At 39.5% G+C, this 26,536-nt stretch overlaps 1 protein-coding gene across 1 annotated transcript in view; it reads right to left on the bottom strand.

Annotated features, from left to right (window-relative positions):
- The window catches only part of IPMK (inositol polyphosphate multikinase), a 60,183-nt gene extending 34,629 nt beyond the window's left edge, over positions 1-25,554 (bottom strand). The window contains exons 1-3 of the mRNA XM_049855368.1: positions 25,354-25,554; positions 13,791-13,876; positions 16-112 (exon numbers count right to left, since the gene is read on the bottom strand). Of these exons, the coding sequence (XP_049711325.1) occupies positions 16-112; positions 13,791-13,876; positions 25,354-25,543 (373 nt within the window). The 5' untranslated portion in view covers positions 25,544-25,554. The remainder of the gene's footprint in view (positions 1-15; positions 113-13,790; positions 13,877-25,353) is intronic.
- Between the last annotated feature and the right edge of the window lie 982 nt (positions 25,555-26,536).

Below are 26,536 nucleotides of genomic sequence, written 5' to 3'. Positions count from 1 at the left end.
TTAAGGAAAGATTACCATTTGGTGCAGCGGGAGGTGACCAGACGCCGTAATACTTTGGCAAATATTTTCGTAGCTCTGAAAGAACACTGTCACTACAATCAGCAGCATAAACCTGAAACAAGCAGAAATATAACAACTGCATTTTAGTTTCTTATAATGTTTTATAACTTTCCTGCACATTTCTCAAATAAAACACAATACTGTTGAATCATAATTTATCTGGGTATGAGTTTCAATTGAAGTAAATCTGGAATAAGCAAAAAAGATTACTGGGTGTCTCCAACTAAAAACTGTATTGTTTAGAGAACACCCTCCTGCTTATCTGATTCTAGCCTTTCATTATCCTTGAACTATTTTACAACTCTGTAAATTGTAGATAACCAGTAGGAGTGCAAAGTAATTCTCATCCATGTATAAACAAATAAATTCTGGGCAATTGGGATTCAAATGTCTTCCCTCCACACCTCATGGGGCAGAGGAGAAGAGTTTAGTGTCCACTGTAAATTTATTTCACCCTTCTTTTATTCCATGTAAATTTGTACTTCTTTGACTTTTCTTCTCAGTTTTAACATCTGTTTTGTTCCCTTATTAAATAATGAGTTAAATAAAGTCTTTAACACATATTCATTTTATATCTATATGGAAGTCATGCTTTTACCCTTGTTACAAAAATTATCCTTTAACACAATCTAAGTCTAATTATTGCTTATTTAATTCCTTGACTTATAACCATTAATAATCTGGAAGACACTAGGAATTTCTAGATACCCTGAAAACAGATTCTAGCTTTCTTCCTAGAAGAGGAGAAAAAGAAGATATTTTTGTTTTAAAAACAATTTGTAAAACATTTTATCCAACAAACTCTCTCTAAATATGGTCTACTTAAATATCCAAGATAAAAGTTTACTGATATAAAATGCTGATAAACACTTAGTATCAGAATTCTATTTATATATATCAAATCGTACTCATGCCAAATATTTACATAAAACATAATTCCATAATCCTAATCAAAATCCCAGCAAGTTACTTTGTGGATTCTAAAGTTTATGTGAAAGGTAAAAGATCCAGAATAGCCAAAACAATACTGAAAAAGAATAGAGTTGGAAAACTGACATTACGTGACTTTAAGGCTTACCATAAAGTTACAGTGGTAAAGAAGTGTGGTATTGTTGAAGAAACAGACAAATAGATCAGCTGAACAGAATAGAGAGCCCAGAACATTTAGTCAACTGACCTTTGACAAAGGAGCAAAGGCAACTCAATGGGGAAAGGATTGTCTTTTCAACAAATGGTGCAGGAACAACTGGATATCAGTATGCAAAAACATCACTCTATACATAGAGCTTACCTCTTTTATAAAAATTAATTCAAAATGAGCCATATACCTAAATATAAGAAACAAAACTATACAACATCTAGATGATAACATAGGGGAAAATCTAGGTGACCTGGGGTTTGGCAATGATTTTTTAGATACAACATCAAAAGTAAAATATATATAAGAAAAAATTGGTAAGTTGAACTTCATTAAAATTACAACTTCTGCTCTATGAACAACAATATTAGGAGAATGAAAAGACAAGCCACAGACTGATAGAAAGTATTTGCCAAACAGGTATCAGATAAGAAAACAAACAACCCTGGTGAAGGGTTAGACAGTACACAATACTGGGGAGGCCAGCACAACTTGTACAAGGCAAGGTCATGGAAGCTCCATAGACACATCCAAACTCCCTGAGGGACGGAATTGCTGGCCTGAGGGCTGTGGGGACCACGGTACTGGAGAGCACCTAGTTCAACTGGCATAACATAGTTTATAAAGAAAACGTTCTACATTCTACTTTGGTAAATAGTGTTTCGGGTCTTAAAGGCCTGTGAGCAGCCATCTAGGATACTTCACTGGTCTCACCCCTTTGGGAGCAAGGAAGAATGAAGAAAACTAAAGACATAAGGGAAAGATTAGTCCAAAAGACTAATAGGCCACATCTACAACGGCCTCCACCAGACTAAGTCTAGCACAACTGGATGGCGCCCAGCTACCACCACTGACTGCTCTGACAGGGATCACAACAGAAGGTCCCAGACAGAGCTAAAGAAAAATGTAGAACAAAACTCTAACTCAAAAAGAAAGACCAGACTTACTGGCCTGACAGGGACTGGAGAAGTACCAGAGTATGGCCCCCAACACCCTTTTAGCTCAGTAATGAAGTCACTCCTGAGGTTCACCCTTCAGCCAAAGTTCAGACAGGCCCATAAAACAAAATGAGACTAAAGGGGCACACCAGCCCAGGGACAAGGACTAGAAAGCAGGAGGGAACTGGAAAGCTGGCAGTAGGGAACTCAAGGCTGAGAAGGGAGAGTGTTGACATGTCGTCGGGTTGTTAACCAATGTCATAAAACAATATGTGTACTAACTGTTTAATGAGAAACTAGTTTGTTCTATAAACCTTCATCTAAAATATAATAAAAAGAAAACGAACAACCCAATTACAAAATGGGCAAAAGTCTGCACAGAAACCTCAACCTCACCAAAGAAGGCAAAAAACAGCAAATAAACATGAAAAAAATGCTGTCTACTTGTCTCTCTTCAGTGTTATAGCTCTGTCTTCTAGATCTAGGCAGGATCCCAAGACCAAAGGACATGCTCTATTCCAGACTCTTCTTGATGGTACTGAGGTGCCCCCGAACCTCTGTGGGTCTGGCCCTTATACGTAAAACCTACAAAAGCCAGAACCTGTGTACAGCAGAAGCCTGTAAGAGAAGGAAAACTTGAATTTTCCTTCTCTTACAGGCTTCTGCTGTACGCAAACAGAAACAGGAACTCTTTCATTGCTGGAAGAAATGCGAAATAGTATAGCCACTTTGGAAGACAGTCTGACAGTTCCTTACAACGCTAAATACAGACATGCCGTTTGATCCAGTAATAGTGTCCATACATATTTACCCAAATGAGAACACATCCACATAAAAAGCTGCATAAAAATGTTTTATGACATCCAGGAAAAGGCAAAACCAAAGACACAAGGAAAAGATCAACAGTTGCCAGGGCTTAGGGGGAGGGGGAATGATGAATAGGTAGAAAACAGGGCATTTTTACGGCAGTGAAGCTCTTCTGTATAATACTATAATGGTAGATACCTGACATTAAGCATTTGTCAAAACCCACAGACCTGTACAACACAAAAGAGGAATCCTAATGTAAACTATGGACTTTAGTTAATAATAATGTATTGATATTGGTTCATCAACTGTAACACATGTACCAAAGGAATGCAAGGTGTTAACAGGAGAAATAATTTGAAAGGGAGGGAGATATGGGAACTCCGTTTATTTTCTATAAACCTAAAATTGCTCTAAAAAATAAAATCTATTCTTTTTTTTTAGAATACGATTCTACAGAATAAACTAAAGTGTGGCAGAGACTAACTATCCATGTGCTACACTGCATTCTCCAGCCTTCCCTGTTGAAATGTGAGCAGAAGTATGTTAGGCACTCACAGTCCAAGGTAGTTGGGAGCAGGATGTACCTTATCCATTCCTCTGTTCAATGACTGTGTGGACACAGTGTTCAGGATGGTCTAACTACAAGGTGGGGGATAGAAGTAAACCTCTATGTACTGACCTAAAGAAAACAAGTCCATGATATATTTCTAAGTGAAAAAGATAAAAGGCTTATTGCATGCCAAAAAATATAGCATTTTCATGTAAATTAAGTAAGAAATATATATGTATGTGTACATATAGCTCTATAAAAGCATAGCAAAATAAAGAATGTGGATTAAAAAACATTTATCATTCACAGTTAAGTTCTGGATGTGGAACCAAAATAGAGCATAAACTTTCTCTTCTTCCTTTAAATATTTTTTAAAAACAGTGGGAATGCTATTGACTGCAACACGCCAAAAAAATAACCTAAAAACCATCCTGCCTAGAAATGTGGGATAAAATACAAAAAAATATTTTCTTAAATGCATAGCTGAGCACCCAAGGAAACAAAGGGAAATGCACAGGGATCCAAAACAAAGAGGGAACAAAACTGTTAAACTGGAGTGATAGCTTGGGTTTCACAAAGGTTCATTCTGTGAAGACTGAACCAAAGGATCTCTGAATTCAGGGACCAGGCATAGCTTAGGGCAAAGTTGCTCTACTGAAACAGAAAGTAAATAAAATCTAAACACTGAATATTGAAACCCTGGCTTTCCCCCCATCCAGTGGTGTCAATATCAATTGAGATGTTTCAAGAAACCGATGCACACTGGAAGCGCTCATTTGTCTATGCCAAGAAATTTGGAGGACAGCTACCTGGCCAACCAACTGGAAGAGATCTATATTTATGCCTATTCCCAAGAAAGGTGATCCAACCAATGCAGAAATTATCAAACAATATCATTAATATCACATGCAAACAAAACTGCTGAAGATCGTTCAAAAGCGGTTGCAGCAGTATATCAACAGGGAACTGTCAGAAATTCAAGCTGGATTTTAGAAGAGGACTTGGAACCAGGGATATCATTGCTGACGTCAGATAGATCCTGGCTGAAAGCAGAGAATACCAGAAAGATGTTTACGTGTGTTTTATTGACTATGCAAAGGCATTTGACTGCGTGGATCCTAACAAATTATGGATAACACTGGGAAGAATGGGAATTCCGGAACATTTAACTGTGCTCATGAGGAACCGGTACATAGACCAAGGGGCAGTTGTTCAGACAGCGCAAGGGGATACCACGTGGTTTAAAGTCAGGAAAGGTGTGCATTAGGGTTGTATCCTTTCACCATACCTATTCAATCTGAATGCTGAGCATATAATCCAAGGAGCCAGATTATATGAAGTAAAACGGGGCATCTGGATTGGAGGAAGACTAATTAACAACCTGTGTTGTATGGATGACAACCTTGCTTGCTCAAAGTGAAGAGGACTTGAAGCACTTACTGATGAAGATCAAAGACCACAGCCTTCAGTAGAGAAGAAAACAAAAATCCTCACAAATGGACGAACAAGCAATATCATGATAAACAGAAAAAAGATTGAGGTTGTCCAGGATTTCATTTTACTTGGATCCACAATCAACAGCCACGGACGCAACAGTCAAAAAATCAAAAGACGCATTGCATTGGGCAAATCGGCTGCAAAGGACCTCTTTGAAGTGTTGAAAAGCAAAGATGTCACCTTGAAAACTAAGGTGCACCTAACTCAAACCATGTTATTTTCAATCGCATTATATGCATGCAAAAGCTGAACAATGAATAAGGAAGACCAAAGAAGAACTGACACCTTTGAATTGTGGTGCTGGTGAAGAATATTGAATATACCATGGACTGCCAAAAGAATGAACAAATCTGTCTTGGAAGAAGTACAACCAGAATGCTGCTTAGAAGCAAGGACGGCAAGACTATGTCTTTTATACTTTGGACATGTTGTCAGGAGGGAACAGTCCCTGGAAAAGGACATCATGCTTGGTAAACTACAGGGTCAGTGGAAAAGAGGGAAACCCTCAACAAGATGGACTGACACAGTGGCTGCAACAATGGGCTCAAGCATAACAACAATTGTGAGCATGGCACAGGACACGGAAGTGTTTTGTTTGTACACAGGGTTCCTATGAGTCGGAACTGTCTTGACAGCACCTAATAACAACACCTAATAACAACTAGCGTTGGTATCACCCACTTCAGTAATTCATGGTATCACCCCTCAACCTCCCCCTTCGTGGGTGACCCCACCCCTCACAGTTCCCCACAGCTCCTCCCCTCTCCTACTGGCTAAGGTGGAGGCCCTCCTCTCCGCCCGATGGCTGAAGCCATGACCTAGCTGCCCACACCCTGACTGGTGGGTGATAGCGGGGTAGTGGTGGTGAGTTATCTCACTGGGTGATGGGTGACACCAACCCTAGTGACGCCACTGCCTTGGTGGCCCCTCTCCTGACAGCATCAGCCCACCAGCCATCGCCACACACCCTGAGGTCATTTTGGTGTCACCTCATCTGACAGTGTCGGGGGGGGGGTGGTCCACATCCCATACCCTCCTAGTGACACCACTGCACCCATCGCCCACACGCTCCAAGAAGGCTAGCAGTCAAGCTGATCAAGAAAGAGAAAAGCCACAAATAAACAATATTAGAAATGAAAAGGAGGTTATAACTAGACAGAGCAGAGGTTTTTAAAAATACTATGAACTTTGCCAAGTAGGCAATTTTGTAGACAAAATATAATCTAACTATATTTTACTATCACATTAACAAAAAATTCGAAGACCTTTAAGAAACTGAATCACTGGTTTAAAAAATCTATTCCCTCCAAAGAAAGAATGAAGGATGGAAATACAGAAAGAGATAGAGACAGAAACAAACAAGATTGCTCTGATGAATTTCTAGGTAAGTGCTATCGAGCATTTAAGGAAAAAAAAAAAACCCTAAGTAATACAAATTACTTCACAGAATAGCAAAAGAAATGCTCCTTAATTCATTTTATGATGCTAGAAAAAACCTGATATCAAAACCACATAAGGACATTATGTGAAGAAAATAATAGTTCAATCTCATTTATAAGCACAGCTGGAAAAAGAAAACTAAATAAAACACTAGCAAACCAAATCAAGCAATGCATATTACTAACAAATAAATAAAGATGTGTCTGAGTAGGTTTTATTCCAGAAAGGAAAGGTAACTTAGAAACCTATTATTCTACCACATTAACAGATTAAAGGAGAAAAGTCATGATCGTTTCAATAGACTGAGAAAACGCGGCTGAAAAAATTCAAATCCATTCATGTTTAAAATTGTTCCTGAAAATAAAATAAAAATAGAAGGCATGCTATATATCTTCCTTTCCCCTTCCATTCTTCTCCATCCAAGAGCCTGACTTAAATCAATTGCATCAATGGGCTCCCTTCCCCTCTCACCACTGGAAGACAACATCAAGAGATTGGAGAGTAGAAGAGTTGAGGTCAGGTTATTTACTCCCTGAGTTCCTACCTGATCAGGTCATGTGTTTTCCATAAAGTTACCATCCCTGGGTTCCAGAACCCACCCCCTCTCCAAACACTTCAGGCCCAGGAATGCCACTCCATTATCTCTTGCAGGTTGCCTTAAACTCTGACCACACCTTTGTAAACTATCCCTTTATTAAACTGCCTGAATATGTCCTTTGTTTCCTTACTGGACTTTGACTTACACCAAGAAGCCTCGATGGTGCAGTGGCTAAAGTATTCAACTGCTAACCAAAAGGTGGCTGGAACCCACCAGGCGCTCTGCAAGAGAAAGTTGTGGCAGTCTACTTCTGTAAAGATTTACAGCCTTGGAACCCCCCATATGGGGCAGTTCTACTCTGTCCTATAGGGTCACTATGAGTCAGAAACAACTCAACGGCAATGGGTTGGGTTGGGTTTGGAATCTGACTCACACAGAAGATGACTTCTTTAACCTGGTAAGAAGTATCTACCAGAACCTTAGAAAATCATAATTTAATGGGGAATGTTAGAAGTCTTTCTATTAAATGAGAGGAAGATGCTCCATCATTGGTCCGTTAAGCACTGAGCTGGAGGTCCAGGACAGAAGTATATGGAATTGAAAGGGACAAACTAAGCACCAATCACAAAAGATATAATTGCCTATAAAACCCCAAAGACCATCAGATAAATATGAACTATTAAGAGTTCAGCAAGATTGACAGATATATCAGAATACTGCAGAAAAATCTATTTTTATATATCAGCAATAAGTCAAAGAATTTAAAAAATATTACCCAAGTACAGCACTCAGTATAAACAAAGAAAAATACAAGCCCCACCCCAAAGAAACATGATGGGTATCAAGAACAATTACGCAAGGTGAGACAGCCCAAGATGACAGCTTAGTCACACATACCTTGCCATCTCCCTGCAGCAAAGAACTGAGAAACTAAGTGAAATGGATACAGATGACAATCTGGACATCCACAATAGCGAATGGAAGGATGAAAAATTAGATCGAACACCAAAGGGAAGGAGAAACTGAACAAAAACAGCAAACGGGGAGACTTATGGACTTTAGGCACCCTACCAGCCAGCCCAACCCAGCATGCCCATCTTGAGACAAACCGAGCAGTATTCCTGGGTGAGGGGCCCAGGAAAGCAGCTTAACGGAATCCCTAATAGGAAACAGAGATACTGCATAGACAAACCCGGAGTGAAGCAAGGTGAGCAGAAAATGAACTGGATTTAAGGAGGGAAAGCTCATTAAGGCAGGTGAGAGCCCTAGGATCCAGGCAATCACAGAGCAGGGAAGGAGCCAGAAAATAGGGGCAGACCTACTCGCCAGAAGTGGTAACTGATCATCTGGGCAGGTGGCATTTGCAGAGTGGAAAATCCTTGGAGTGGCGGCTAGAGATCTCCCGCTCAACCAGACTCTGGACAGCCCCCCTTCTTCACATTTTGTCAGGGCCAGATCCTGATCACCAGGTGCACTCTGCAGGGAGTGCCCTGGTACCCACGACAGAGGTACGGGGAACACACTTCTCTCACACACTTCTCCCTTCTCCTCCCCACCCCTCACCTTTTTGGTGAGCCTCCCTTCCCCTGCTACTCGACAATCCAATGCAATCCTACAATCTGGAGGCTTCCACCTGGCCATCCCCACAGGCAAACCCACCAGAGATCCGTGGAACACACTCCCACACCAGTGGACCTACAACCAGAGGCTCGTGACTATCCCCAAACATCCCCACACAGCTACGCCACCAGCTGGCAATCCACAGTGCACACTCTCGTGCTATGGGATTTGCAAACGGAGGCTCGTGTTCATTTGCTCCAACCACCTCCATGCCACCTTGTCCACCTAACAACCGATGGTGTGAGTTCCCATGCCACCCACCCAGTGACCAGTGACCCATGTACCCTTGCCCCGATCACTTGGCAACTGGTGGTGTACACACATAGCACCCAACCCAGCGATCAGCAAGAACACTCCCTGTACCCACACCCAGGTGACCAGCTGGACAGAAATATCACCTTACCACAATGCCAGTCATATTCTGAGAGGCATCAGCCACACCTCTGCCAAACGACACGCAGGAGATCCTAGTGCTCTCATCCAATGTCCACCAGCTGCAATGTCACACATCCCACACCCAAACAATTTCTGCAGGCCATCTGCACTTGCACTGAAACTGCTTGATATTTCATCACCTACAGAGACACAAATTCATGCACACGCAGCAGGCCTACCCTGTCAATTTGGGTAGCACTCCATCACAGAGGATATGGAGACATCCTGCCTTGACTTTCAGAGAACACATTAACTGGCAGCACCAATCCGAAGGACCCCACGATCCTACAAGGACTGGGAGGGACCATGACCACCCAACACTTGTCACCCAATATCAGGGAAAGAACCTGCTCTCCTGCCTCCACTCAATCCTGTAAAGGAAGACACACAAGTCTAACAACAGAAGGCTCACATATGGGGGTTACCCACCATACCCACTAGTGAGAGGAAATCATGTGCAGCCAACAGATACCACGAAAGTCACACATAGACCAGGAACACAAAATAACAATAAAATAATACAAAGGAAGAAAGACATTCTAAAGAGAAAGAGAAGAAACAAAACTCCAGGTACATCAAAACAAAACAAGAACAACAACAAAAAAAAAGCACAAAACAAACACATACAATCAGTAAAGAAATATATACATAAATAAATGAACACCTTAATGCCTTGCAGACAGCAGACAATAACAAATCATATGAAGTAAAAGGATAAGATAGCTCAAACAAGTAAGCAAAATAAAGGGCAGAAAACCTTCATGAGGAAGAAATGGTAAAGAACTACCTGACACGGAATTCAAAACACTTATATACAAGATCCTTAAAGAGATCAAGGAAAACACAGACAAAACCCTAGAAGAATTCAGGAAAACAATACAAGAACAAAATGACGAAATAAACACACAATTAGAAACCATATAAAAACAACTAGAAATCCAGAAGATTAACAATCGATAACTTAATGGAAGGATATAGAAGTGAATCAACAGAAGAAAGAACCAGTAAAATAGAGGACATATCCCTTGACACTGCTTTGAGGAACAATCAGAAAAAAAGAATGAGGAAAAATAAAGAAAGCTTAAGAGTTATGTGGGATACTACTAAGAGAAATAATTTACAAGTAATTGGGATTCTAGAACAGGAAAAAGAAAAAAGCAAAGAGAGAACTGTTGAACATTTATTGGCAGAAAACTTCCTAATATGAAAGACAAGGTTTCCATCCAAGAAGCTCAACAAACCCCATACAGGATAGACCCCAAAAGAAAGGTACCAAGACATATCAAAATCAAATTTTCCAAAACCAAATACGAAGAAAGAATTTTGAGAATAGCTCATGAAAAACAAAATTATCACCTACAAAGGGACAACAACAAGACTAAGCTCTGGTTTCTTGTTTCAGAAACCATGCAGGCAAGAAGGCAATGAATGAGACGATATATATAAAATCCTGAAAGAAAAGAACAGCCAACCAAGAATCATATATACACCAAAAATGTCTTTTAAATATGATGAAGAAACTAGGACATTCCCAGATAAAGAGAAAAAAAGGAATTTTTAAAAACCAGATCAACTTTACAAGAAATATTGAAAGGAATCCTTCAGACAGAGAACCTACGACATCAGACAACAACATGAGATTAAGACACACAAAAGCATCACCCTGATACCAATCCAGATAAGGAATTCTCAAAAGCAAAATAAAACTGAAAACAGGGAACCAGAGATGTCAATCTGTAAACAACAACTTCAAAACAAAAAGGGAGAATAAATGGTGTCATTATAAAACTTCCATATGAAGAGGAAGTCAAGATATAATAGGCTGTTTTAAACTTAGGAAGATAAAGGTAAATTTTAGAGTAACCACACAAAAAAATTAATAAATCTACTCACCAAAATAAAGAAGAAAATCAAAAAGACTCAGTAAACGCAAAATCAACAATGAATGAAAAAAAAGGAAATCCATAAACACAAAGAACTCAGCACAGAAAATTAAGCAGAACAAAAAACACCACAAAAAAAAAAGGCATAACAAAAAGGCAGCAGGAAATTAGTAAGTATAGAGAATCACACTGCATGTAAATGGCTTAAATGTACCAGTCAAGAGACAGAGAGTGATGGAATAGATTAAAAAAAAAAAAAGATCCATTAATATGCTGCCTACAAGAGACACATCTTAGACACAGAGACATAAATAGGTTAAAAACCAACGGATAAAAAAATATATATCAAGTAAACAGTAACCAAATATAGCAGGAGTAGCAATAATAATCTCCGATAGAATAGACTTTAAGTCAAAATTATAAGAGATAAGGAAGGGCATTATATAATGATTAAAAGGTCAATTCACCAAGAGGAAATAACCATAATAAATATTTACACACCTAATGACAGAGCTCCAAAATACATAAAACAAACTCAAACAGAACTGAAAAGAGAAATAGTTACTGACGAAGATGAAAGACCACAGCTCTCAGTACAGGTTACACCTGGTGATCTGCTTCCAGAAAACCATCCAATGGAAACCCTAAGGATCACAACAGAACAATTCTATTGTACATGGGGTTACCATGAGTTGGGGGGTAACAACAATAAAGATGGGTATAATCAAAAAGATCGATAATAACTAATGTTTTTGAGGATGTGAAGAGATTGGAACCCTCATACACTACTGATGGGAACTAAAAATGGTATAGTCACTTTGGAAAACAGCCTGGTATGTCCTCAAAAGATTAAACACAGAATTACCATATGCTCCAGCAATTCCACTCCTAGGTATTTACTCAAGAGAAACGAAAAGATATGTCAACACAAAAATTTGGGCATGAGTGTTCATAGCAGCTTTTCTCATAACAGCCAAAAAGCAGAAATAACCCAAATGATCATCAATTAATAAATAAAATGTGGCATATATCCATACAAGGAGCCCTGGTGGCACAGTGGTTAAAGTGATCCACAGCTAACTGAAATGTCAGCAGTTCAAAACCTCAGTGGCTCCATGGGAGAAAGATGTGGCTGTCTGCTTCTGCAGAGATTTATGGCCTTGTAAACCCTATGGAGTCGCTGTAAGTCAGAATCAACTCAACAGTGCGTTTGGCTTTTTTTAAATATACATATACACACATATATATATGCATACAATGGAATACTGTCCATCAATAAAAAGGAATGAAGTACTGATACATGTTACATGTATGAACCTTGAAAACATTGTTACACGAAAGAAGCCAGTTACAAAAGACAACAAACTGCATGATTCCATTTATATAAAATGTCCAGGATAGAGACAGAAAGTAGATTAATGATTGTTTAGAGCTGGAGAGATTGTGATAGAAATGCGGAGCAACTGCTAATGGGTACAGGGTTTCTGCTAATGGGAGTGTTGAAAATGTTCTAAAATTGGTTGTGGTGATGGTTGCAAACCTCTGTGAATATACTAATCATTGAAATATACACGTTAAATGGGTGAAAAACAGTATACGAATTATCTCTCAATAAAGCTATTATACAAAAATAATAATAATCTAGCCTTTCATATCCTTGATAAGAAGCATTTTACGTAAAAAATTTTCTGACGCTGTTAAGAAACAAAAGGCTTATTTATTATACAATTTTATTCCTTAATCAAATGATAAAAGAAAAAACAAACCATAACAAAGCTCACTTCTCTTTTCTGATAAGTACCTTAACAGTAAATGCCTTCAACTCATAATTACATAAATATTGATAATCTATATTATGATATGATACATTTTTTTCCTCTAAGAGATGAAGACTTCACAACCCTCTAAAATAAAATTAAATCATCAGCTTAGAAACAGTTCACCGCTTGGCACTTCTTTACAAATGAATAAACTCAAACTGAAAAATCCTTTTGAGGGTCTGTTCTGAGCTACTTTCCTTTCTTTGAAAGAAGGCTGTACTGGAGAATTGACAAGACCTGGCTTCATGGCATCAACCGATCATTCATTTCCTCATAAAACTGTCAAGAGTTATTATCAGTGATAATTATTCATTCCATTATGCACATACATATCGGATCTTAACACTGTAGAGCTATAAAGGGACTTATAATCATCTAGTGCACTTTAGTTCAAAAAATACATTTTAAAGACTTACTATGTAACAGATACAGTATTAGACATTGGAAAAAGCACAATAATTTCAACATCACTATACAAGTGATAAATCTATCTCCTTTATTTTGCAGACGAGAGAAAACTAAAGACCAGAAGTTACGTCAAATGCTCATAGTTGCACAGCTGGTGAAAGTCATTACTAAAACTCAGATCACTTGGCTTCTTATCCAGTACTCTTACCATTTTACTTCCCTATGGAGAACTTCCAGAGTATAGTAATAGGAATAATTGACAGAAAAGTATTCCTAGTCAAGTGGTTAAATAAATGTTAAATATGCCCCCTCCCCTTTGGAGATTCTCAGTGTACATTATTAGCACATGTACTGTGGGAAATCTTGTAGAATAAACACTTAGTACTTTTTAGAATTACAAATTATCTCTCAAGATAAATGTTTTCAACCTATGAGTCACAACCTATTAGTTAAATCAATTTAATGGTTCAGAACAAGCATCTTTTAAAAATGAAATAGAATAGAAAATACTAGAATACATCACACACTAAAGGTAAGCATTGTTTTTACTCACGTGGTGTATTATGACATGCTGCAAAATATATTTGTTACTGTGCATTACCACCAGAAAATTCTGAAAAACTCTTTTACAAAGCAAATCTTACCTCACTTACCATATTATAGAATTCCAGCTCTCTTGGACCCCTTGGAGGTGGCTGTAACTGTTTCAAAACCGTGCCATCCGGATGTTGCAATATACCTGAGGAATAAAATCAGAAAATTTTAATGACTTAATAGTGTACCTTGCATCATAGGATAGATTTGTTCCTAAAGTTCTATGCAGACCACGTTCACAAATATAAGGATTTTCTTTTACTTATTTCAGACATTTTAACATTCAACCAAAGTATTCTGGTGCTTGCTACATGCAAAGCACTAGAGCACAAATTCTGAACAGCTCAGTTTTATTCTCTCCAACCACCACCTCCTTCTGACCCCTTCAGACTGTCTAATAAACAGAACACTAAATTTTAATTTAAAAAATTTTCCCTGAGACATTAATTTATACTTAAACAAAAAAAAGGTTAAAAACAGGAGTGTTTATTGATCCCATTTTTATTTTTTAAAAACATATTAACAGTGGCCATATATAAGTTTTCTACTTGGTTTTTTTTTTTTTTACATTTTTCTCACCTGTTATGAGAAAGCAACTAAAAAATTTTCCTGATTCAGTGAAGCTACATATGGTTGTATAAGTAGTACAAAAACACCTAGCTAAAGGGAAAAGCGAGGGCTGAAATAAGGCACCAATCCTGGAGCTCTGGCAGGTGACAGAAAGGGGCATATTTTATAATCTCTCTACTCCAAGAGGAAGTCTTTTGCTAAAGTCACCGCATGTACACGCCACTGGCCCTGCCCCTATACCATGAAGATTCATTCCCAAATTTACGCTAAAAGCTTAAATTTTCATGTATTCATGTTTTACAAACCATGCTAGTTAGCACAGAATAGTGCTCACAGAATAGGGTTCAAATATATATATTCAAAAGTCTAATAAACTATGCCACTTGAGTTTCTATTTCTTCTTGCCAAGTGTCAAGTTATTTTAATTGTTCCAAAAATGCAGCATTTGATCAATATAAGCAGAAAGCTGAAAGCCTTGGCTTAAGAAGTACATTTTAAGACCTAGGTATAGCATAGAACAAAGGTATTATTACTGGTATTAGGGGCCACTGAGTTGATTTTCAACTCATAGCGACCCCATGTGACAGAGCAGAGCTATTCCACTGAGTTTTGCAGGCTGTAATCTTTACAGGTCTTTCTCCCATGGAGCCGCGAGGTCGGTTTGAACAGCCAACCTTCCAGTTAACAGCCAAACAATTAACTGTTGCGCCACCAGGACTGCTTAGAAGGAAAGTAAATATTAATAAAAATAGGTAAGACTGGTTGGTAAGCAGTGAAAAGATTTTAGGACCTACAAATAAAAATTACTGAAGAGAACTTTTAAGGTTGGGATGTAGAACAAGAAAGATTTTCACTCCCATGACAATAATATTTTCTATGGAGCTAGAGAAGAGTGGTAAATGTGAGGATGCCCTGATAAACTGAATTCCAGACCAAAAAAATCAGCATTCATAAATGAATGGAGAACTCAGAAAACAAGAAATGTTGGCAAGGACGTGAGCACATGAGAACCCTTATATACTGCTGGTGGGCATGTAAAATGGTACAACCACTATGGAAAACAGTATGGCAGTTCCTCAAAGAACTAGAAATTGAACTCCTTATGATCCAGCAATCCCACTTCTAGGTATATATCCTAGAGATCTAATAGAAAAGACAATGAACAGACATACGCACACCTATGTTCAGTGCAGCACTGTTCACGATAGCAAGGTGATGGAAACAACCTAAGTACCCATCAGAGGATGAATGGATAAATAAACAGCTTAAGTTTATTCCCTCCAACCACCACCGCCTTCTGACCCCTTCAGACTGTCTAATAAACAGAACACTAAATTTTAATTTAAAAAACTTTCCCTGAGATATTACATACATACATACAATGGAATACTATGCAGCCATAAAGAATAATGATTTCTCAAAATATAATATGAATAAATCTGGAAGATATTAAGTTGAGTGAAATAAGTCCATACAAAAGGATAAATATTGTATGATCTCACTTTTACATGAAGACAAGAATAGGTATATACACAGAGACAACATTCACTGACGGTTACCAGGGATAGGAGGGAAGGGAAAGGAGGAATCGCTCTCTAGATAATGGATACTTGTTATTTTGGGTGATGGAAAAGGTAGCACTGAATGTGGAAGAAGTGCACATAGCCTGACCAAGGTAAATGATATCATTAAGAAATACACAACAGAAAAAGACATTTTTGGTAAACCAAACCCAAACCCACTGCCTTCGAGTCGATTCCGGCTCACAGCCACCCTATAGGACACAGTAGAACTGCCCCATAGAGTTTCCAAGGAGTGCCTGGTAGATTCAAACTGCCAGCCTTTTGGTTAGCAGCTGTAGCTCTTAACCACTATGCCACCAGGGTTTCCATTTTTGGTAAAGGATAGGATGAATATAATTTTATAACAACACCAACAACAAAAAAAGTTTGTGTGCTTACATATGTATATATGTATGCATATACATATATAAGTATACATACGTGCACATATTTGTGCAGATAGATGTGTCTATTTGTATGCATATATGCATGTATATGTGTGCATGCATATGTATTTGTACATATGATAAACCACATGGGGTGTACAGCTACAGATATTTCTTAGACATAACCAAACACTTCGCAGGATGGGTTTTCTGGGTTTGAAGGCTTAGGACCATAGTCTTGTGGGACAACTTGGTCAACTGGTATAATATAGTTCAAAAAGTTTATATCCTACATCCTAGTTTGGAGAGTAGTATCTGGGGCCTGAAAAGCTTATGAGTGGCCATCTAAGATACAACTATTGATCTCTACTCACTCGAAGTAAAAGAGAAAGGAAACCAAAAACTCAGAGAAAAAACTAGGCTATAGGCTTAACAGTCTACACAAGCCACGGCCTCATCTACCCTGAGACCAGAAGAGCTAGATGATGCTTGGCTACCACCACTGACCATTCTGATCAAGGCCACAATAATGGATCCTGATAGAATGGGAGAAAATGTAGAACAGAACCCAAATTCTGTAAAAGTCCAGACTTACTGGATGAGTTAAGACTAGAGGAATCTTTTGAGACTAATGCCCTGAGATACCCTTTAAACCCTGAACTGAAACTATCCCCCGAAGTCACCCTTTAGTGAAATAACAGACAGGCTCATAAAAAAAAGGAGTATCATCTGTGAGTACTGCGATCCCTTAAAAAGTCATCTATATGAGACCAAATGGTCAGCAATTATTCTAAAGCATAGATGAGAGGGTAAAGGGGCAGGGAAACTAGATTACTGGAAACAGAACAACCAGAATGAAATTAATGAGAATGCCCACACATTGTGAAAAATGTAACCAATGTCACTGTACAATTTGTGTAGAAACTGTTAAATGGGAACCTAATATGCTGTGTAAACTTCCACCAAAACACAATAAAATATTATTTAAAAAAATGAACAGAGAGCCATGGCATCCCTTGGGGTAAGCAACTGGTCTGGAAACAGGTGGGCCTGTCTTTAAATAAAGGCATTTTGTTTTTGTTGGAAAGCAGAAATCAGGCAGACTGGACAATAGCATAGGGTAGCAGGATGGATTAGAGATTACAACAGTCCCAACACAAAAATAGATTGCTTGGTACAGCAATCCTTCTACACTACTTGCTATGGATTGAATTATGCCCCAAAAAAGATATGCTGACACCCTAACTCTAGTACCTGTGAAATTGATCTTGTTTGGAAATAGGGTCTTTGAAGATACTATCAGTTAAATTAACACAAGGTCATCCTTGAGTAGGGTGAGCCCTAATCCAATCTGAGTGCTATCCCTATAGAAAAGGACAATACCAAAAAAACCAAAACCAAACCCAGTGCCACTGAGTTGATTCCGACTCATAGCAACCCTATAGCGACCCTATAGGACAGAGTAGAACTGCCCCATAGAGTTTCCAAAGAGCGCCTGGCGGATTCGAACTGCTGACCCTTTGGTTAGCAGCCATAGCAATTAACCACTACGCCACCAGGGCTTCCGAAGAGGACAACAGACAGAGGAAAAATGGCCCTATGAAGATGCATTTACATGCCAAAGAATACCTAAGGCGACCAGAAGCTGAGAGAGGCAAGAAAGGATCTTCCCCCAGAGCTTTCGGAAAAAACATGACCCTGCCAATACCCTGAATTTGGACTACTAGCCTCAAGAACTACAAGACATTAAATTTCTGTTCTTATAAGCCACCTAATTCATGATTCTTTGTTAAGGCAGCCCTAGGAAACTAATAACACTACTCATCACCCAACACATTCCCTACACCTTTTTTTTAGAAAGCAGGTGTGGGGGAGAAGAAAATAATCCTGGGAACTTTAAGAAAGATCAATATAAAATATCTAAATTAAAGCAATAAGAGAAAAAATACCTAAAAGAAAAAAAAAACAGGAATAAAGTATTAGAAATCCGTAGAATAATATCAAGCATTCTAACAAATGTGTAATTGGAGTATCAGAGAATCGAGAATGAGTCAAAAAAAAACCTGGATTTCCAGTTTCTGCCTAGGATATTAGAAAGGTAAAAAGAGCATCTCTCTCACCTAAAAACAAGAAAATGCTAGATAATCAACAAAATCATAACTTTTTCTTGAAAACATCAGAGAGCTAAGATATGAAATCTAAGGAAAGATAAGCATTACTAAGAAACGCAGTCTAGGAGCACTGGCTCACCTGTGACAGTGCATGAGAAGAAAATGGGGCACTTTACCAGGGAATAAGAATAACTCAGCCTAAGTTTTTAACAAATGACTAAGCGTAGGTTAGCGACAGAGAACCCTAAGTTGTAAACACTTGCAGCCTCTGCTCCAGGGACCTTCTTTCAATACATTTGACAAAACGTTAAGTTCCCTGTATTATTCTTGCAGCTTTCCTGTAAATTTGAAATTACTTTAAGTCAATTAGTTTCAGAGGATATCTAAAAGGATAGACCAAAAAGCCAAAGCAAGAAATTCTGAGTCTTCCTTATCCCTCACAACAATATCAGTTTAAATCTTTGTTTTCCCTATAGACTACCTCATTTCTATATCATAAATTGGATCAAGATACAGATATATCAACTATGTGTTTAAACCTTTAAAGTTTTTTAAAGAAATTAATACTACAAGTTAAATATTAAAATAGAAAAAAAGATTTTATTCTAACTTTGGCAAGCTTTGGGAATTTAAAATTGGTATCAATTACAGTTATAAAACTTTTCTATAGAAATAATTGCACAATGTACAAGGTATGATATAATGTATAAGAATGTTCAATACGTTATTTATAGTAACAAAAAAAAAATGATGAAAATCTAAAACTCTGGATATAGTAGAACTGGCATAATGGGTTTCCAAGAAGCAGCTGGTGGATTCCAACCGCAGACCTTTTGGTTAGCAGCTGAGCTCTTAACCACTGTGCCACCACAGCTCCACTACAATAAAACCAAACCAAACCCACTGTTGCCAAGTCAATTTTGACTCACAGCAACCCTATAGGACAGAGTAGAACTGCCCCATAGTTTCCAAGGAGCAGCTGGTAGATTTGAACTGCCAATCTTTTGGTTAGCAGCCAAAGGTTTAACCACAGTGCCATCAGGGCGCCAGGGCTCCACTAAAAAAAAAAAATATATTTTTTTTTTTAAGGAATAGTTAAATAAATTATGATACATCTATAATATTTTTTAAAAGAATAAAATTCCTCATAAACACAAATATGAACAGACCAGATAACGTACAGCTTGAAAAGAAAAAGTTGCTGATACATACATCTGTTGGATAAAAGAAAGTTGTATTTATTTATGTGCCTAGAAACAAAGACCCAAAAGAATTCATATAAACCCATTAACAGTAATTGTCCCTGGGAGAGTGAGGGTAGGGGGAAAGGCACCACTATACTCTGAATATTTTTCCTACAAGTTCATATACTACTTTTACAAGTAAAAACAAAAATAAACTTTTTATTCTTAAAACTAAGCAGTTCAAATCTACCAGGCACTCCATGGAAACTCTATGAGGCAGATGTTCTATGAGTCAGAATCAACTCGATGGCAATGGTTTTAGTTAATAAAATAAGATTTCAGTGAAGAACATAAACTAAAACTCTGACATCAAATCTACTAACATGTACTCAATGTTATTAATTGTACGTGTAGAAACTGTCGAATTCGGAGTATGTTTTCCTGTGTATATCCTCAACGACACAATAAATAAAATTTAGGAAAAAAAAACTACTAACACATTCTTGTGACTTAACTATACCAAGATCTATTGTTCAGTTCAAGCACCTTTGTTCTATCCTGTTTCATGTTTTTAATTTTTAAACTTAACAAGGCTAACAAACTCCTTTTAAGAAGTTGGTAAGACAGCAATTCTAAACTGAAAAATCCTGGTTACTTAACAATAGTAACAAAAATTTTTTTAATTAAAAAAAAGATATCCAATGACTGTCTTTAACAAAGTTTATTATAAGAATTATTTCAGCTGCCAGACCAAACCGAAAGTAGGATCTAATGCTGTACTTTAAGACCGTAAGTGATTTACGACAGTGGAGAGACCTATAAATTGTTGAACTTTGAATTACTGACCATCTTGTTATCCATTTTATGAATAAGGAAGATTATCATCATTCGGGTATCCTTTTGCTAGCAAGATATGCAGGATTGTGTAAATAGCTGAGAATTAAATTCAACAAATACTAGGTGCCTAGTACAATATATTCGACCCATTTGCTCTGCTGATATGAAGACAGTCTCTATTCAAACAAATCTCACAAAATAGAAAAAAAAAAGTTTATTTGAAATTTAATGCAAAGATAAATAAAATTAAAGTATACTTCCTCCAGAGTCTAAACTACTCCTTTAATTAGGCCATTTCGGAGGCAAACAATTCTTTCAGCCACTGTTTTCCATGTAACTTTAAGTCACATTCAGGGTTCATTTGTAGTAACTATCTGAACGTAATCACTACTATATACTTTTGATAAGCAGTGATTACACTCCTAAGTGACAATCATCACCAGAATTTGGGAACATAATTTGCGTGTAAACTTCCACCGAAAACAGAACAAAGTATTATTTAAACTTCACCTTCCAAATCTCCGTCAACTTCTTGCACTTCTACTCTACCAGCTTGGTCCAAGCCAGTCACCTCTGACCAGGATTAGTGAACTATTGTCTAGTCTCCTTGCAGAACTGTGCTTCCCTTCCTCCAATCCCTCTTGAGTTCAATTCATTTTACATGTATCAGATGGAGTGTTCTCTAATGAAATACAAAGTTCTTTACAGTTCACTGTTCTTAGTATAAGGACCAAAGATCCTTAGACCTAAACAATTTGGCCCCATCTACCTCTCCAGCTTCATCTCACTGCCAGGTTCCCTTTTAAAATGTCTTCCTCCTCCTAAATACATACGGAAATTCCCAACGGGATGGACGGACACAACTGCCAAAACAATGGACTTAAAACGAATCAACAATCATGAAGATAGAATAAGGTCAGGCAAGGTTTCCTTGCGATAAAGTCGCCATACGTTGAAGCTGACTTGAAGGCACTAACAACTGCCTTTAATGTCTTCCAACCTCCTTTGTTGTTGTAGTTATAGTTGGTAAATCCTAGACTTACTTCAGATTTCAGATTAACTGTTTTTTCCTGGAGGAAGTCTTCTCTCATTTCCCCATTCAGCCATTTCCCAAATACCCACCCCCCCATTCCCACTCTGACAGTATAATTTACTTTCTTTTATCACTTTGTAGCACAGTCATAATTTTATTTATTAATGTAATCTTTGACTGTTTTTCTGTCCCATTAGGTCAAAAGTCCATGAGGGCAGCTACTCTATTTTGGATTTGGCTCACAATTGTTTCCAGAAAGCCTTGTACAGCACCTAGAAAACAGTAAACATTCAGTAAACATCTGTTGCAAGGCCCATCTGTCCCACATTTAATTCCATGTGCCCCTGTCCTTCTCTCAAGTCTTAAAGACCAGGTCAATATAAAATCAGATACAGCAATTCCTAATAAAAGTAAATAGCGACTTCGAAATATAATAAGTGAATGTTTATACTTTTAATTAAACACCAAGTGCTAACACACTGGATAAAGTTGCTAAGTTTTTATTATTTTAAACATATTACAGTCCTTGGAGGGTAGTTAAATATTATCACAAAATAGGAAAATTTTACATTTTGAATGACCCTGATCATCAGGACCATGTTAAATTATTTTTTTAAGAACCCTAAATTTAAATAAGGACTCCTTATACATACACATATACATACAAGATAAAGTCAGTATCTGAGAGCAGCATGAAAGCAAATTACTTAAAACTTTGACTTTAGTGGCTAGAAACTATAAAATTGGCACAATAGAAATCTCCTATGTTTCATTAATTTCTGAGAAATTTGAGGAATAAAAGAAAACAAGCCACTAACTACATAGTACACAAGTGTCAACTCTGGTGAAGGGAAAGGCAACACACAATGTAGGGCAAGTCAACATAACAAAACAGAAAAACAAAAAACAGATGACTTAAGGTCAAAGGCTCAAGTCCCTAAATAGGAATCTTATTTTCATTAAACCAAAACAAAAACTATAAAAATTACAGATACCAAAACTCATTATAATTGCCAGAGAACATTTCCATTACTAACTGAAATTTTCATATTTAGCCACAAACTTTCTTCATAAAATAATAGAAGCAGCTACTTCACTTGTATGTCAGCCTCAGATTTTTCAGTAATGCTCCAACCTCCTCCAAAAACCATCTATTTATGCTATTCCTTTATAGCTGGCAGTTCCAAACGAAAAAGAATATGCAACAAACACAATGTCGAAACTACTTTCAACTTACCTGGTTCTCCTTCCACCTTTGTACCTGAATGCTTACAGAATAAGTGTGAGATTAAGCTATCATTCATGAAATATTTTAGGGCTGGCCTCCTATTCCCTTCCCCCACCCCCTACCTTTTCCCAGTTCAAAATTCTGTGCATACTATCTTTTCTAAAGGGAGTTTTGAAGCAGCAATGTTTAAACATTTTAGAATTGAAAGGTACCCTGGGAATTAATCCATTCATTTGTTCTCCTGTATAGGTGAAGTGACCCTAAGAGGTCAAATGTCTTGTCCAAGTTCACAAGGCTAAACAGTGGTAGAACTGGTTATTTAAACCTGAGTTCCTTACTCAGTCCAGTACACATTTCAATGTCCCACAATATGCAACAACGATTATACATCGTGTATAACCAGTTTTCACATGGTGTATGTAAGCAGTTTCTTTTTCTTTTTTTTTAAGACAAGCGATGTTCAGCCCTAAGGTCCATGGGTAGTGTGAATGGTTAACATGCACTAGGCTGCTAAGCCAAAGGTTGGAGGTTTGAGTCTACTCAGGAGTGCCTTGGAAGAAAAGCCTGGCAATCTACTCCCAAAAAATCAGCCACTGAAAACCCCATGGAGCACAGTTCTACTCTGACACACATGGTGTCCCCATGAGTTGGAATCAACTTCACAGCAACTGGTTTTTATGTAACTATAAACTGTGGTTTGAAAACAAACATCACATATACTAAATGACCCTCATTGGAAAAGACAGCTAGTTTTATATAGAAGTCTCCACTGAATATCTTGCATGAAACTCTTACTCTTCCTGTGCATATATGAGCATTCATTTGCAGCAGAAATTTTATTTTCACTAAGACTAGTTTCCCCTTGGCACTCAACATATTTCTAACATCCCGAAAAATCAACTGGCATTTCAGGTTCAGAGGAAAAAAATAAAACCTTAGCCTAGGTAAAACAACTTAAGAAAGTAGTATGCCATATGCCAATTAACTAGTTTATTATATTTTGCAGTATTTATCCCACGGCTGTCCTCAGTGATTTGTTAGCTTATCTGATCACAGCAGCACACTAAAAAAAAAAGTCAAAATTGAAGGTTTAATCAGTATGGGTCACTGTAGTTCACACATATACTCACACTAGTACTTACGCATTTTCAAAAAGCCTTGTTTCATAGTCCTGAAGACTGACAGACCACATCTATGACGGCCTCCACCAGACAGAGTCCAGCACAACTAGATGGTGCCGGGTTACCACCACTGACTGCTCTGCCAGGAATCACAATTGAGGGTCCCAAACAGAGCTAGAGGAAACTGTAGAACAAAATTCTAATTCACAAAAAAAGACCAGACTTACTGGTCTTTCGGAGACTGGAGAAACCCCTAGAGTATGGCCCCTGGATACCCTTTTAGCTCAGTAATGAAGTCACTCCTGAGGTTCACCCTCAGCCAAAGATTAGACAGGCCCATAAAACAAGACTAAAGGGGCACACCATTCCTGGGGCAAGGACTAGAAGGCAGGAGGGAACCGGAAAGATGGTAATAGGGAACTCAAGGTTGAGAAGCGAGAGTGTTGACATGTCCTGGGGTTGTTAACCAAATGTCATAAAACAACATGCATACTAACTGCTTAACAAGAAACTACTTTGTTCTGTAAACTTTCACCTGAAGTACAACAAAAAAATAAAATAAAAAGCCTTGTTTCAGGAGTCTACCACAGAGTAGCTGTGTGACCTTGGTCTTGTCACTTAACCAGGCTTGCCTCAGTCACCTCAACTAAAAGTCAGTATTATCTTACCAACCTAAATCCGAATCATCTTATCAGCATAAGCCAAACTGCCTCTAGAGGCCCTTCCAAATCTATGGCCCGCAGTACTCATCCATCATATTCCCCCATGTAAACGCGGCCTAGGGAAACTGTAACCTAGATGAATTACAGTTCCTAAACTGAACTTCTACATCACCAAGAGCATAAACGAGTTAGGTCTGTATTGTGCTTTAGAAGTTGTGAAATCACACAGGCCATGATCTGGTCTTAAAAGATAAACAAGAAAAACAACTGAATGTCTAATGCGCATACCATTCTATTATAGCAGGGTGTACTTTCTACCACGAATCCGAGTTTCTGTAGTACTGGAACCACGCCTACCGGAGAAATCATGCAGGCACTACAAAAACCTGAAGGAGCAGGGAGCGATATCCAGGATAGGCCAAGACAAGCTTTCCAAAAAAACAAAGTCTGTTTTTCCTCTCCCTCCAGCTATGCAGCTGCACCCAGAAGAGAAGCACTAGAGTAGCATCATCTGTATTTCATTCCTTTTCTTTTGCAATAGCTACTCGCCTATAATAAACAGACCTTGTGCTTTTTTTGTGCTTAGGGGAGAATTTACTTCCCCGTCCAGTAGAAACGAAGTTCCTTATTTTCACCAAGAACGCCGTCTCCAATCAACACCTACCCTCCCTGGGGAGGGTAGGCGCTCCTCTCCCCGCCACCACCGCGACAAGCTGACGCCCCGCACCTTAGAAATCGCCCCACTTTACGATCCCCCTCTTCAGCTCGAGTCGGTGGCTCCGGGGAAGAGCGGAAAAGACAAGGGGTGGGGGTCGTGCGGTCCGGGAGGGACGCCCAGCCCGGCCCGCGAGTACCAGGCTCCCTCGACCAGGCAGGGGGCTCGCAGAGGCGGAAGGGTAGGGGCGAGCCGCGCGCCACCCCCACTTACCCACTTTGTCCTTCCCGTACATGTGCCCGGCCACCTGATGCGACAGGGGCACGCAGCCGTTGAGGAAGCGGAGAATGCCGCCCGCCGGCTGCGGGGTGCCCTCGGGGGCGGCCTCATTTGCCGGCGGGGTCCGCATTTCAGGGGGGCCGGGGGCCTCGAGCCGGAGGGGGGATGGCGGCTCCGTTGCCATAACGGAGAGCTGAAGCGGTGACGCCGGCGGCGGCGAAAGCAGGAAAAAAGGAAGAAGGAAGGGTGCGCCGGGGAGCCGAGGATCGCTCGCTCAGGCTCAGCCGCGAGGAGGCCCAGGGGTTCCCGCCGCTGGTACCCACTGAGGCCCGGGGAAGGCGCCCATGACGCCGCTGAGGCGCGGGCGTTCCCCTGCCCAACTCTCGGTGGAGCGCGGGTCCCGGCTCCCGCTCCCCTGCCGCCCTGGCCTCCGGCCCCGGCGCTGCCCTGGAGACGGAACTGAGCGGAGGAGCAGCGGCGGCGCCCCGCGCTCCCTGGGGCCCTGACGGCGACAGCAGCCCCACCTCCCGCGCCCCCGCCCCCTCCCGCCGTCCTCCAGTCCCCTCAGCTGCGGCGCGCGCGTCAGCGCCGCCTGCTCCGCCGCTGCCGCCGCCAGCTTCCGACTGCGCGACCGGCGGCCGCCGCCGCTACTGAGCATGCCCAGAGGGCGCCCGACGGGACCCCCGCAGCGAGGCGGGCACGCAGCGGGCTCCCGGCAGGCTGACCGAGACCTGGATGGGTCGCGCCAACTCGAGGCCCTTCTCATCTCCTCCCACTCCCCCCACCCGAGGCTGGCGTTAGGATGCCACCGTTGCCGCTGAGCCTTCATTCACGGCGCATTTCAGTGCTTTCGACTCAAAGACGCCAGGGGCTTCCAGCTGTGAGAAGCAATCACGTATTAGGAGGTTATGGAGGGGCAGTAGCAGTGCCAAAAGTGGCTTGGGACGCCAGCCCTTAATTTCAGTCAACCCCCTCCAACTCCCACCCCGCACAAAAACACAATAGAAGTAAAAGCAGGCAGTTTGTTAGAAGACACGTCTTCAGAACACCCTTCAAGTAACTTAACCTTAGCCCTCCTCCCCAGATTGTCGCCCTATTTGGAACCGACACTAATTTGAGAATGTAAAGATGCAGAATAATCCTAATTCTTTTTAAGTGAGCACATTTTTTGAAGAAA

The sequence above is a fragment of the Elephas maximus genome, chromosome 16 (genome assembly GCF_024166365.1).
Source record: "Elephas maximus indicus isolate mEleMax1 chromosome 16, mEleMax1 primary haplotype, whole genome shotgun sequence".
Lineage (NCBI taxonomy): Eukaryota > Metazoa > Chordata > Mammalia > Proboscidea > Elephantidae > Elephas > Elephas maximus.
The sequence above is the reverse complement of the archived record's forward strand: the minus strand, read 5'-3'. Positions and strand labels throughout refer to the sequence as shown.